The sequence below is a fragment of the Haliotis cracherodii genome, unplaced genomic scaffold (assembly GCF_022045235.1).
Source record: "Haliotis cracherodii isolate W230 unplaced genomic scaffold, xgHalCrac1.p SCAF_4, whole genome shotgun sequence".
Classification (NCBI taxonomy): domain Eukaryota; kingdom Metazoa; phylum Mollusca; class Gastropoda; order Lepetellida; family Haliotidae; genus Haliotis; species Haliotis cracherodii.
In genome coordinates, this window is record NW_027266297.1 from 54618123 (window position 1) to 54633305 (window position 15183).

The window sequence follows — 15183 nt, forward strand, 5'->3', positions numbered from 1 at the left end:
GAAGTCCAAAGTACCACACAGGGCTGGGTAGGTTCTGTTGTGAAGGAGAAGACTTGCTGTCTGTAGTGAAGTCCCAAGGTACCACACAGGGCTGGGTAGGTTCTGTTGTGAAGGAGTAGACATGCTGTCTGTAGTGAAGTCCCAAAGTACCACACAGGGCTGGGTAGGTTCTGTTGTGAAGGAGTATACATGCTGTCTGTAGTGAAGTCCCAAGGTACCACACAGGGCTGGACAGGTTCTGTTGTGAAGGAGAAGACATGCTGTCTGTAGTGAAGTCCCAAAGTACCACACAGGGCTGGACAGGTTCTGCTGTGAAGAAGACTTGCTGTCTGTAGTGAAGTCCCAAGGTACCACACAGGGCTGGGCAGGTTCTATTTTGAAGGAGAAGACTTGCTGTCTGTAGTGAGGTCCCAAAGTACCACAAAGGGCTGGGCAGGTTTTGTTGTGAAGAAGACTTGCTGTCTGTAGTGGTCCCAAGGTACCACACAGGGCTGGGCAGGTTCTGCTGTGAAGAAGACTTGCTGTCTGTAGTGAAGTCCGAAGGTACCACACAGGGCTGGATATGTTCTGTTGTGAAGAAGTAGACATGCTGTCTGTAGTGAAGTCCCAAAGTACCACACAGGGTTGGGACTATTCTAATCATGGTTCACTGTCTATCACACATTATGCTCTCATTATGAGACATTAGATTTCAGGGAACTTTGCCTTAATAGCAGCCAGCTGCAAAAATATCAAAACAGACAATAAGTTAAACATGTAAAAACAGGAATCAGAAATGTTATCTTCAGGTTATTTGGATGTCTCCTGGCCCTACTTGGAGAAAGTATTTGTAACATCTTATGATAGACTTAGTTTTAACATTACATCAGCAAGTGTCATCTTAAGGCTGGTGAGGTGAAATGGTGCTTCACGTTGCGGTGAAGATTACTGCACTTATTTGGTGACCGTGCATGCATGCCTGCGTGCGTGTCCTAGTACAGACTAATGTTGATTATACAGTGCTAGCCCACTGAGATATCATGCTGCAGTTTAACATTAATACCACACTCCGAGCTGACCAGTACTAGTTTTAGCCCATTAATGCTGAGTCTCAGGCAAGGTAACAACAAGTGCCACCTTTTAACATCTATTGGTATGACGCAGCTGGGGATAAAACCCCAATCTTCACCTATCCGGGCAGATTCTCTACCACTAGACAGGTGGTCTTCATGTACGTATTAAGTCTAACACATTAACATAGACTTGATAGACTTAGTTATAGTGGAACATTATGAACATTAATCTTAGCGTTGTCACAACTCAATATCAGATGCAACATGGACATATTGTTTCATCTCTACAGTAACTAGTCAGACACAAGACTGGTGTTGGGCAGTATCAGCAGAAGTAACCATGAAAATCTCACTGACCTCCTTCTCAGCCATCTTCTTCTTTGTTAGCATCATCTGCGCCTTCTGCATGTCCCCAATCTTGGCTAGCTGCCGTGCTTCTGTCTCATAGGATGGCATTTCCTCCTTCACCACTTCAACATACGCTGTGCAATAAACAGAAAAAAAACAACCTTACTAAACTGCTGCCAGTGCTCTTCCATCAACACATGGTGTGAGAGAAAGCAAACAAATCAATCTGCAATTGAACCACCAGTCCAAAGTCTATCAAATTTCTTTTTGTCTTATAAAATCAGTTCATACTAATCTAAATACTAAACCTAAGGGAGGTCCAAGGCCTGTCATTTCTTCCATAGGAATGAAGTATCGTGTATACTAGACTAGGAAATGTTTTGTTTGTTTGTTTAATGCCACAATGCCACACAATCAAGCCAGTCACCAGGCCCGAGTATTTGCACCAAAAAGTATCACAAGCTGGGTACCTATTCGATCCCAGAATACCATCGGCAGCTAAGAAATGTAACTGTATTACCCGTCCAGCCCCACTGTATGGTGGAGTCCCATTTAGTGGAATTGTGAACAGATGACGGACAGAGTTGACGGTGAGAAGGTCGAGAGTGAGTATGTTGAGGATGAGCATGATGAGTGGGTTGATAGGGAGTCTGTTGATGGTATGTTTACCTAGCCAAGCTTCCTTCCCCCCTTCCCGCAGTTTCTTCTGCTGCAGCTCAATCTTCTCACCCAGCAGCGCACTCTTGTGTTTGAGAGTCTGGGTCTGGGTCACACTCAGGCTGTCCTTCAGGTAGGATATCTGAAACATCGTCTCACATACAACACCAGGCCACACAGATATCTGAAACAATGTCTCACATACAACACCAGCCCACACAGATATCTGAAACATTGTATCACATACAACACCAGGCCACACAGATATCTGAAACATCATCTCACATACAACACCAGGCCACACAGATATCTGAATCATTGTCTCACATACAACACCAGGCCACACAGATATCTGAATCCTTGTCTCACATACAACACCAGGCCACACAGATATCTGAATCCTTGTCTCACATACAACACCAGGCCACACAGATATCTGAATCATTGTCTCACATACAACACCAGGCCACACAGATATCTGAAACATTGTCTCACATACAACACCAGGCCACACAGATATCTGAATCCTTGTCTCACATACAACACCAGGCCACACAGATATCTGAAACATTGTCTCACATACAACACCAGGCCACACAGATATCTGAAACATTGTCTCACATACAACACCAGGCCACACAGATATCTGAAACATTGTCTCACATACAACACCAGGCCACACAGATATCTGAATCATTGTCTCACATACAACACCAGGCCACACAGATATCTGAATCATCATCTCACATACAACACCAGGCCACACAGATATCTGAATCATTGTCTCAAATACAACACCAGGCCACACAGATATCTGAAACATTGTCTCACATACAACACCAGGCCACACAGATATCTGAAACATTGTCTCACATACAACACCAGGCCACACAGATATCTGAAACATTGTCTCACATACAACACCAGGCCACACAGATATCTGAAACATTGTCTCACATACAACACCAGGCCACACAGATATCTGAATCATTGTCTCAAATACAACACCAGGCCACACAGATATCTGAAACATTGTCTCACATACAACACCAGGCCACACAGATATCTGAATCATTGTCTCACATACAACACCAGGCCACACACATATCTGAAACATCATCTCACATACAACACCAGGCCACACAGATATCTGAATCATTGTCTCACATACAACACCAGGCCACACAGATATCTGAATCATTGTCTCACATACAACACCAGGCCACACAGATATCTGAAACATTGTCTCACATACAACACCAGGCCACACAGATATCTGAAACATTGTCTCACATACAACACCAGGCCACACAGATATCTGAAACATTGTCTCACATACAACACCAGGCCACACAGATATCTGAATCATTGTCTCACATACAACACCAGGCCACACAGATATCTGAATCATCATCTCACATACAACACCAGGCCACACAGATATCTGAATCATTGTCTCAAATACAACACCAGGCCACACAGATATCTGAAACATTGTCTCACATACAACACCAGGCCACACAGATATCTGAATCATTGTCTCAAATACAACACCAGGCCACACAGATATCTGAAACATTGTCTCACATACAACACCAGGCCACACAGATATCTGAAACATTGTCTCACATACAACACCAGGCCACACAGATATCTGAATCATTGTCTCACATACAACACCAGGCCACACAGATATCTGAAACATCATCTCACATACAACACCAGGCCACACAGATATCTGAATCATTGTCTCACATACAACACCAGGCCACACAGATATCTGAAACATTGTCTCACATACAACACCAGGCCACACAGATATCTGAAACATTGTCTCACATACAACACCAGGCCACACAGATCATGCCTGGATTTTCTCCCACAGCAAGCTGACATGCCATGAGAAAACAGAAATACTGTTAATATAAAACAGTTCACTCACTCACTCTTTCCATTTCCTCTACAGCTAAAAGAGAGTGTGTCTGTCAAACTGTGAGGCAGTTGTTTTGAGGCCTGATCAAGAGCGCTGTATAAGATGCCAAAACATCTCCACAAATATGAGACATAATTCTTGTTTTATAAATGACAAAACAATAAAACAGGAAATCTGTCACCAACCTGTTTATCTAGCTGTTGTCTCTCAAACCTCAACACCTCCATACAGGCTACACCACCGACACTGTAACACAATATTTCACTTAGCATGGCATGTTGTCATACATAAAATACTCGAAAGGCTGCTAACAATTTTGTCAACTATTTTGACAGCCTTTTTACAGGCACGAAAACAAACAAATCATTAACATATATATTTAGAATTCTTGCTTACAGTTGCTGTTCATCAGATTTTGGAAAATGATCCCAAACCAACCCTCCTGGCACATTTTTGTACATTCATCCATTAGTAAGCCTTAGGGCTGGGACGAGTCCAAATTTACTACCTGGGTACCCAACACCCTATTACACCAAAACATCCGAATGGGAATTGCTTGACTGCAGCCCTGGTAAAAACTATTTAGAAACACATATAAACCATTCTGGTCATGCATACACTGAAGTTGACTGCAGCTTTATCTGTACTCAATCACATAAAAGTCAGAAGGAATGTGTGCATAGTCAGAAAGAAATGCAAAAATTAGTGACACCATGGAGTCATATTAAGTTTCGTCATTAAACAATATATCATGTGACTAACCACAGATCCAGGTAATCTTGTGGGTGCCCGGGTCCTAGTCAGTACCCATCTGACCCGAGTACCCGATTTACCCGTCCCAGTCCTAGTATGCCGAGTAGGACAACTTTTTACACACTTGTGTTCTCTACATCATCAATGAGGACACCAACTTGCCATTGTGGGAAAAACAATCTAAGGATTATGAACAATGCCCTCTCTGGTTTTGACCATGGGCATCAAATAAAAGATTCTGCAAACATTATTAGGATGAAAAAAATAATTTCATGACCATCCTTCTCACTACCAAACAAATCATTTTACTGGCCCAAAGTTCCTACAGGCAAAGAAAATCACCAAGTGAGAGATAGGCGAGGGGTGTGGTGGAAGTGTTTTTAAGTTAGAGACGGGATAATTGTTTAGCCACTGCTTCAAAATGTGCAACTTTCTTTCACAATACATCTTTTTCTGGGCAACCTGCATGTCCAGTGACCAATTTATTTTGGGGGTAAAACCTGACATAAAATTATTTTTGTGTGCATATTCTAAGAATACTACCACTATTACATAATAGCCATAAATTCCTGTTTTGGCTGTAAATCATATAATAAAATTTCAACAGTTGTCCTTTTCAATGATAGTGACGAAAACACTTTCTTCCACAGGAAATGCAACTGTCCATGCATGAGGCGGAAAAAGTTACATCTTTCCTGTGTGTCCAGAAGTAAACATGTTTGAATTTGTTGATCACATCCAGACGCATCTGGTTGTCATTACACACTGTAAGCCTTGTTGAGGTCATCTGATAGACAAGTCCAGAGACGCTGAGGGCAGTTCACAGCAGATCCGTATGGAAGAAAGATCATGCTTGTGGAGGTAGGGTATTGGAAGGAATTATTTGTTGTGCTTTGAACAAATGTATTCCAAAGCCTAAAGGACAATGAGAGGTGACCATCAAACTAGCTTCTGCAGCCTTCAGGACAGAGACAAAGAAGTTCATAGAATTCAATGCATAATAAAAAATGTTTATTCATACATAACAATTCTGAAATATCCAACAATTTTTACAATTCGTATAAGCAAAACAGCTTAAGTTTACACACAGAGAGACTTAAGTTCACATACGTAGAAAAATAAAAACAACACAACAATCCCACATAAGTGCTGAAACATACTTCGAGAAAAACCTGATGAACTTATGTGAGATCACAACCATATCTTTACGCCAATATCTCTGTTTAACAAGTTAAAAAACTAAAACATACAAAACACCTAGCAATATGTTTTATAAAGGTTTAACTAATGCTTAGGACTTCTGTTCAGCTGCGACGACTCATTAGCGAGTCACACACCTCTTTATCAATATTCTGACCACATCATGGCAGAGAACCACAAGAACGCTTCAAACACAGTGCCATGGGTACCGAACGTAAGTGTATAACCGCGAGGCGGCCCAAACACTCCTACAGGACACAACGTCATATTTGTGTGTTTATCATCACCTGCCTGCCCAAAATTACCGCCCCAATCAAAAACATAAACTAACAAATCCAAACATCCACCTGCCTGAAATCATATTGTCCTACTCTTGAATAAAAACGAAATAATTTCTTGTTTAACAAAAAAATATTTACTATATTAGAAGGGAATACAATTGCACTACCAATATAACACAGTACTTTTGTGTTTAAAAGCACATACACTTTTGGATAATGTTCAAATTCTCAATGGAGATCAAGATTCATATTGTATACCATATTTGCACATATCTGAACCTACCCAAGACAAAAAAGCTGCATTTTCAACCAAAGGTAGTTTCTTTTCCATTGTTCCTAATCCTTCTGCTCAGCATGGAGACAAGAAACACCAAAAAGTAGGTTGGCCTAATACTTGGCCTCGTACTGTCATTGTCTACATCTCTGCAAAGATCCGGGTTAGAATGTGCATATTGCACATGCACTGATGCTCTATGAGACATGGGGTGGTCAGGTAGCCTAGTGGTTAAAGCATTTCGCTCGTTAGCTGAAGACCAGGGTTTGATTCCCGACATGGGTTCAATGTGTGAAGCCCATTTCTGGTGTGCCCCACCATGATATTGCTGGAATATTGCTAAAAGTGATGTAAAACCATACTCACTCACTTACTCTATGAAACATATTGGAATTACATGTACGTAGACAAAAGACAAGAATTTCAAAGCCTGACCTGCACCCATTGTGCCAGATGAACTAAATACATTATTCAAACAGTTTTCACGTTCACCATAAATAAACCTAAGTGCCTAGAGGTTGTGTAAGTGCACCCATGTTTTGTTTCCTGTATTTATCATGTTTATGATAAAATCATTCTAACCTACATCCTGACATGGCATACCAGGGCATCTTATCATGAAGCTGTGATCACTTCTGTCATGTTTGCATACTGTCAAGCTTTGTCAGCTTCCCACCCTGAGACTAGGCAGTATGTACAGAACTTCCCATGAGCTACGAGGAATTACAGATAATCCATATTTCTAAGTTGCGAATAGGTTATTCAATATTTTACACATAGTCTGTTTTTCTAAGACAACAAAGACAAGATGTGTGTTTCCCAGTCACAAATAGTGAGACCAGGCTCGTCCTTGTTGGAGTGTGTCACACAAAACCAACTGTGACAACATGAACAATGGATGGCATCATCTCTAATTACTTGTGAGAATGAGTTGATAAGATGTCATGTGCAAGGCTATATATGCCTGAAGAGTGCAAGCACGCTGGTGTAATGTTGATAGACATATATTTGTCAGAGTCAGGGAAGCAGCTAATGTCAACCCAGTCTCAAATAAACCCATTGTCCTTTCACACTTCATTCATTCTACAGATGTGACACGAAAACAGTATTTGCAAAATGTATCCAACACTTTCTACAATACTGCTAAAGAGATTAACATCTCATTGGGTTGATAGTGCTTTAGCTGTGTTACATATTCCATATGTGATATCAGGGCAGTTGTTTAATCACACTGCTGACAATGGTCCTCCTCTCACATGATTGGCTATAAAAGTCAGGAAGTGAGGAAACAAAGGACACTTTATGCAGTAGTCTGCAATATTTAAGCAATGCATCTGTAATTTCAAAGCTTTATGATTGAAAAAAGACATCTTAATATCAGCAGTGAAAATCATGCACCGTGTGTCTAAATCAACATGGGCTAATTCACATTTGTGGCTGCTTGTATACAATTATTTCAGTTTGAATAGAAGGAGGGCTTTTAGTGACTGGGCAGTTTCTCAACATCCAATATTAGGGCTGGAACGACACACACGAGACTCTACCAAGGAAAAACAAGCTGATGTATTTACCAAAATCACTTTATGATATGTTCATTATATTTACCGCCACCCTCACATGATCTTGATGAACTGAACAAAAGACCTGATATGAAGAATTCAAAGTGACCAAATTAAGAGATTATCTGATGTCCAAATAAATCACTACAATTAGCGATATGCAAAGATACAATAAGAAGCGAATTGTATATTGCTGAGATTAATATCATGTTGCATCAATGATGGATTCATCCAGATCCTATCTCACAGACTACATGTAGGTTTACCTGACACACACACCTGTTTTACACTGTCTCAAAACACAGACACACGGTATTCCAATATAGTACTGTTACTTTCACCGACCATTTTGCTTGTGAAGACAGCAAACACTGTCTGAACTGTTTCTTAATGAAAATAGCAACATTTTAGTAAAAAAGGACAAGGTATGGTAAGCACCATTACTAGTATTTTGGAATTGGCAATTTTAAAAGTTACAGGAATGTTTTCAAAGTTGAGGTGAAATTTAATGGACATCCTGATACTGATAATGACTTCCACGAAGTACACCAGTGCGGCTAAAATAAGTGCAATCATTCAAACTAAAGTGAACATCTATGGAAAGTTATTTTTAAGATATTAGACAACACTTCCTTAAAACCATATATTCAAAACTTTTGGACACATTTTTGTCTTATTTCCGCATTTGGTGCTGTGACAAATCAAAACGCAAAGTGTTGAAAAGAAAATAGTTGTCGATCAAATGAACTCTTGTGATCACACTTGAAACAATATCAAAAGGCTTTTATTCTTTCTTAAGTCTGACAGTTCTTAAAAAAAAAAAACTGTCAGAGAGACCTGCTTGGAAAAGCTGTCAAGGTGTTCTACAATGCATGTGCAACATCCCTGATTCTGAACATCAGTTGCGTTCTAAAAAATTCTAATGAATGTTTTTGCCGTGAATGGCTCCAAAATTGCTGATGAGGCATTGAGGAATATTTAATCATTCACTCACTCACTCTAATTGCATTCCATACATTGAAATGGACCTGTGAAAATCCAGGGTAAATAGGTCTTCAGCAACCCATGCTTGCTGTAAAAGGCGACTATGCTTGTTTTAAGAGGCGACTAAAGGGATCGGGTGGTCAGGCTCGCCTACTTGGTTGATGCATGTCATCGTATCCCAAATGCATGGATCTTTACTCATGACGTCAATCACTGGATTGTTTCGTCCGGACTCAGTTATTTACGGACCGCTGTCATAAAGCTGGAATATTGCTGAGTGCAGCGTAAACAACAAACCAACAAACAAAGATTGAAATGATATTCTAACAACCACAACCACAATACAATTAATGCAAAATATAAATATGTTCAGGTGCCACATTTAGCCCACAAATGGTATGTCTCTAGTAAAAAAATAATATAAACACTGGCACTTTTAGAATTAAAGCATACATGGACACAATAACAGACAATGTAAATCTGAGCAGTATTTTACTGACACTTCATCCAGGTGTTCTCACACTAAAGTGATATGTTTTATGTGTAAAAAACTAGAACAAACATGTTCCTGAGTTCGAGCTATGTTGTAAACTGTTTGCTTGGCACAAGATTCATGACTAGAGATGCAATTATCAGCTGTTTACAAGTTTTAGACAATGATTATTCCTAAAAATAAAATACAACCAATAATTATATTCTCTGAGTTTCCAAACGCAACACTGCATTAAAAGAATGTTTACCTGACAATCTCATTAAAGTTGATCTTGTACTCTGTAACAATGCCTCTCTGTGTAAAGATCTGACAAATCCTCCATAAAAGGTTGCGGCAGGTGAAACCTGAGCAACTTGGACACCCAATCTAAATCTGAAGGATGCATTTTTTTTAGCCAATCAGATTTGATTTGGAAATTTTGATATTAAAAAAGAAGAGTATTTAGAAGATGACAAATCCCCCCGGCCCATACAATTTCAAAAGAACAAATCATCAGACTGTTACTTTAAGTCCAACTTGATGAGACAATTTCTATCTAATCTGTCATCCATATGCAAGAGTAGTTACTGAGCTATCAAAACTATACCAGGGTATTGAGATTCGGAACTTTGTATTTCTATGTCACGTACACACCACTATGAACTTGCTGTCAAGTACAAAGAAAAAATTTAGATTCTAAAATTCCCTAAATAGCTAAAGGTACCAGTTGACAACTTGGTCTATGTGTGTGCAGTGTTTCAAGAGATATGGTCCAGACAAGCATAACACCATGAACCAAGCCTAACTTGTTACCATGGAAACAACGATAAAACAAATTTTGAAAAAATCCTAAATAGCAAAAGGCACCACTTCAGCCATTTGGTGAATACATGTACCAGGTTTGAAAAGTCTGTCACAGTTTTCAAGTAGTGCTCCGGAAAGGACACCTACCCACCCTTTGAGACTAAGTCCAAATGGTTTCCATGGAAATTGAGAAAAATAAAAATGACAAAACTCTGCAAATAGCAAAAGGCATCCCCCTCAGGATCTGTGTGATACATCTGCCAAGTTTTGTTGAAAGATAATGAAAGGTTTTTGAGTTGTCCTCCGGAAATGAAATCGACCCCCTTATAAGACTAAGTCCTAATTGTTTCCATGGAAATCAAGAAAAAGAAAAATGAAAAAAAAACATCGTAAATAGCAAGAGGCACCACTTCAGAACCTGTTTGACATATCCAAAAACTATTGTTGAAAAAGTACGCTCCAGAAACGAAATGATTACGGATAGAAAGACGGATGAGGCGTCGACTATTATAAAGAACCCACAGAGAACAGAAATATTCCATCATTAGTACATCCCTTTCTGTGTAGAAAGCTATCAGACACAACCATGTGTATAAGACAGGCACAACATCATCATGATCATAGCTAGCCTCTCTTATCTCCATTCAGATCTGTCTGCTTGTGTTCATTTTCAAGACACAGAACTCAAAGATGCTGTTCTGAATGCCTTGCTCAATCGCACCAAGTATTTAGAATCTTGACACTGATTGGATGATAAGAAAGTTCATCTGACATGACCTCCTATGGAGTTATCCTCAGATCTTCATGCAAAGAGGAATTGTATCGGAGTAAAGAATATGTGTAAAATGATAATGTTCCCACAACAGCATGCAGTGGTTTGTACTCATGCCATTCACTGTGAGACTCTGGCATTATAAAACCATGCTGTAAAACAGATTGTCAGCTGTTATCTCCTGCATGATGTGTGTGCATTTGGCTTAAAGTCACTTCAAAAAATATATTTGAGTTAAAAGGTATAATCCAATTGAGTCATGTTAATGTGGAGGAACGGTCATATGCAAATGTTAACATACCATCTGAGCAACATTTATAATGAATATCAACAATATTAGGATACCAATAATGCCATTAGATGTAAAATATCATGAGAATATGAAGACATAAAATGCACACAAAATATGTAGCGGAAAATGAATTTGGACGGATAAATATTTTGCACAAACATTGTTTTGAGGAATGTATATGTTTTAACAATTGCAACTACTGAGAAACAATCAACACAGATTAATATCACAAAGGAACTGTCACAAAATGACACAGAGGACTGAACACAGTTAAAACATATCACAGATAATTCAGGTTAGACTGTTTTGAAGAAAGCGCAGCAGCTTGTGAAATCCCTCCTCCGTTATGACAATATGCAGATACTGGACTTTTCATTTCTGCCGAGAAAAGAAAACCCAGTTACTCAAGTTGTGGTTAACAAGGAGCTAGAGACTTGGAACTTGAAACTTTATAACTGGTTCATTCCATGTAATGAGTATTGCATGTTTGTTTCTGTTCATGCAAAGATGATGAAAGAATTCTTTGAAGAAAACTGATTGTGGGTATTTTTATTGTTAGTACACATGTTGAACTACTTTGTAATCATAATAAGGAGACCCGTGTAGATTCGGGGTAGAATAAGTCTTCAACTACCCATGGTTGCCATAAAAGGCGACTATGCTTGTCGCAAGAGGCGACTAACAGGATCGGGTGGTCAGGCTTGCTGACTTGGTTGATGCATGTCATCGATCCCAACTGCAAGGATCAATGCTTATGATGTCAGTCACTGGATTGCCTGGTCCAGACTTGATTATTTACAGACCGCTGTCATATAGCTGGAATATTGCCGAGTGCAGCGTTAAACAACAAGAAACATAATGAGGATGTAAAAACAGTTTGTGAAATACTGAGTGACAGTGTTACTAGCCTATGTCCTGTAATGTCCATAAACATTGGGTAACAATTTACAATTAACTGTTTTCGTATGTCACTGTCCTTGCACGAACACAAGATGTGTGAACACAAATTGGTGATAAATCAAATAATTCATTCTTTCATGTTTACATAACCATAGTTACAGAATAAATAAAAAACATCAAATACATTAAACTACATTTATAACGAACATGCTTATAATGAACTGACAGATATACCGAACTGTTGTTTTTTCCTCGGACATTTGCTGTATATATGCTTATATCGTACTACAGTTCTAACGAACTAAACTTAACGATCCCCCTGAGTTTGTTATAACTGTAGTTTACTGTAGTTGAAAGATTTATGAAACACTGGATTATATGACGTGGTGTGGTGTCATTCATCCAAAGTGGTTGCTTGTACTCTAGGATTATGCTGATGTTTATAGAAACATAAATGTCTATTTAACATAGTCAGTTATGTGACAGAGTAAGAGCTTGAAAACATATTTTCACTCATTGACACAGAGGAGGAATTTCACAAAACACAAAAATGTGCTGGAAGTAGAGAAATGAAGCGCACACAGAAGCAGGTACTAAGCACTAATTAGAGTGAGTGAGTGAGTGAGTATGGTTTAATACTGCTTGAGCAATATTTTAGTTATATCACTCTATCTCAGCTTGGAGAGGGAGCACAGCCTGATGTGATGCAGCTATGGTGCTGACAAACATAGAGACAATCAGGGCGAATCTTGGATTCAAACCCACGATCATAATTTATGCTGACCGGAGGGCATAAGTCTGCACAGTGAATTGCAGTACTTGAGACAGCTGGGTCACTTGTGAGGCCTACTGGTTAGGGGAAAGGTGAGGTGAGGTGACATGGGGTTTAACATCGCATTCAAGATTATTGCACTTATATAGCATATAGTCTGTACTAATGCCTATTTTATAGTGCTAGCCGTCTGAGATACCATGCTACAGTTATAATAACCCACTAAGACTCAAAACTGACCAGTCCTTGTTTTAGCCCCTTAATGTCGAGCGCCAGTCAGGGTAACAACAAGTACCATCCTTTAATGTCTTTCAACATGACGCAGCTGGGGATTTGACCCCGACCTTCCACTCTCCAGGCAGATGCTCTAGCCACTACACCACAGAGGCAGTCTCAGTTAGGGGAAAGATCCATGAAAATGTGCAAGGTTTCATTCTGCCTGAATCAATATTCCAGCAACTTCAAGGCGAGAGAGGACTTTAAAGAATCCATGACGGGAATTAAACTCGGGTCAGCAGTGTGATGAGCAAACAATTTACCCATGTAAACGAGTTGGCTACCTCACCATTCATGACGTCTTATATGATAGTTCTTCTGTTTTAAATTTCCTTCTTCCTCATTAATATGTCTTCTGCAAGTCTTGTATTTTGGCTTCAGAACAAACTATTGCAGAAATTCAGCCACAAAGTTGAACCAAGACTTCGAATGGTGAAAAATGACAACAGAAACAAAGATTTATCCAGAGATGTGGTAATCGAGATGACTTCTGTAGCAATGCAACTGTCCGAGGTACAAGAGTTTTACTGTATTGAGAACACCGTATTCAACTTAATAAGCGCCCAGGGTGCTCTCAAAATTAGAAAAAGAGGGGTCTTATTAGAATATTATTTTGGTGAAAAAAAACAGAGTTGAAAGATTGTAAATTTTGTGGTTTATGCTCAGAGCCTGAAATGCTTATACGACAGATATATTTTTCCAGAATTTAATTGCCCATGTGGATATAACACACGAGTGCGTGCAATTCACGAATAAATAAGTCTTGTGTACATTGATCAATCAGAAGGGGTGCTAATTGGGGATGTTCACTAGCCAATATATTAGCAAATATCGCCGTGGGCATTTATTAGAGCGGGGCACTTATTATGTCGAATACGGTAATGTCATCAGTGTATTATAAGCTTGTTAACATACACATATCCATTAGTAATCAGTTTGGTGTATAACGGAATATCCCTATCAAATCTAGAGTCATACAGGAAGTAGGGGTGCTGACAATTCATATTACTGCTTCCTGGTGTATTGTGAAGAACAAACCTGACCTCAACAAAAGCATTGTCAGCATTCTACCTCACTCAGAAGCAAAGAATAAGAATGTGGAGATGAAAACTGATGAGGACCCCAAGGAAACAATACACCCGGCCTAGGGTTGGACTGGACTCCTCCCTACACTAACTGTGACATGGCTTGCTGACACAGTCTTCATACACAGGTTGTTCACACTGTTGCTGAATACAAAGGCAATTCAAGAATTTTTAAAAAAAATGTTTACTATACTCATGTCATGTGAACAAAGACATGACATCTGGCATGTTAGGTGTCTCAAGAAAGGGGCTTGCTCACTACACCCAAGTCGTTTCAGCTAAGTCTAACTTGTTTCCATGGAAACTTGGAAATATCAAATTTTGAAAATTCCTATTTACCAAAAGGCACCACTTCAGCCCCTGGTTACTACATGTACCAGGTTTGGATGAAAAGTCTTTTAAATTGTGCTCCAGAAACAAAACTAACCACCCCTATGAAGACTAAATCCAAATTGTTTCCATGGAAATAAAAAAATATAAAACTGAAAGAAATCTGCAAATAGCAAAAGGCACCACTTCAGGATCTGTTAGATATATCTGTTGAAGGATATTGAATGGTATTTGAATTGTGTTCAAGGGGAATATAAAGGGGGCCTGCTCACTCCACCCAACTCTTGTGAACAAAAACATGACAAGCTGTCATGTTCAGTGTCTTCACCCTGCAGACCACCCTGTCTGGATCCGCCAGTGGAATGAGTAGTTTTTGTATCTGTAAACTGCACAATGACACCTTCCCGTGTAGCACATTGAGACCTCCACCAGCAGGCTC

The 15183-nt window shown here is 39.4% G+C and overlaps 1 protein-coding gene across 1 annotated transcript in view; it reads right to left on the reverse strand.

The window, feature by feature from the left end:
• Positions 1 to 632: 632 nt before the first annotated feature.
• LOC139478212 (coiled-coil and C2 domain-containing protein 1-like) overlaps positions 633 to 15183 on the reverse strand; it is a 41320-nt gene continuing 26769 nt past the window's right edge. The window contains exons 26-29 of the mRNA XM_071260592.1: positions 4176 to 4236; positions 2070 to 2199; positions 1410 to 1534; positions 633 to 720 (exon numbers count right to left, since the gene is read on the reverse strand). Of these exons, the coding sequence (XP_071116693.1) occupies positions 685 to 720; positions 1410 to 1534; positions 2070 to 2199; positions 4176 to 4236 (352 nt within the window). The 3' untranslated portion in view covers positions 633 to 684. The remainder of the gene's footprint in view (positions 721 to 1409; positions 1535 to 2069; positions 2200 to 4175; positions 4237 to 15183) is intronic.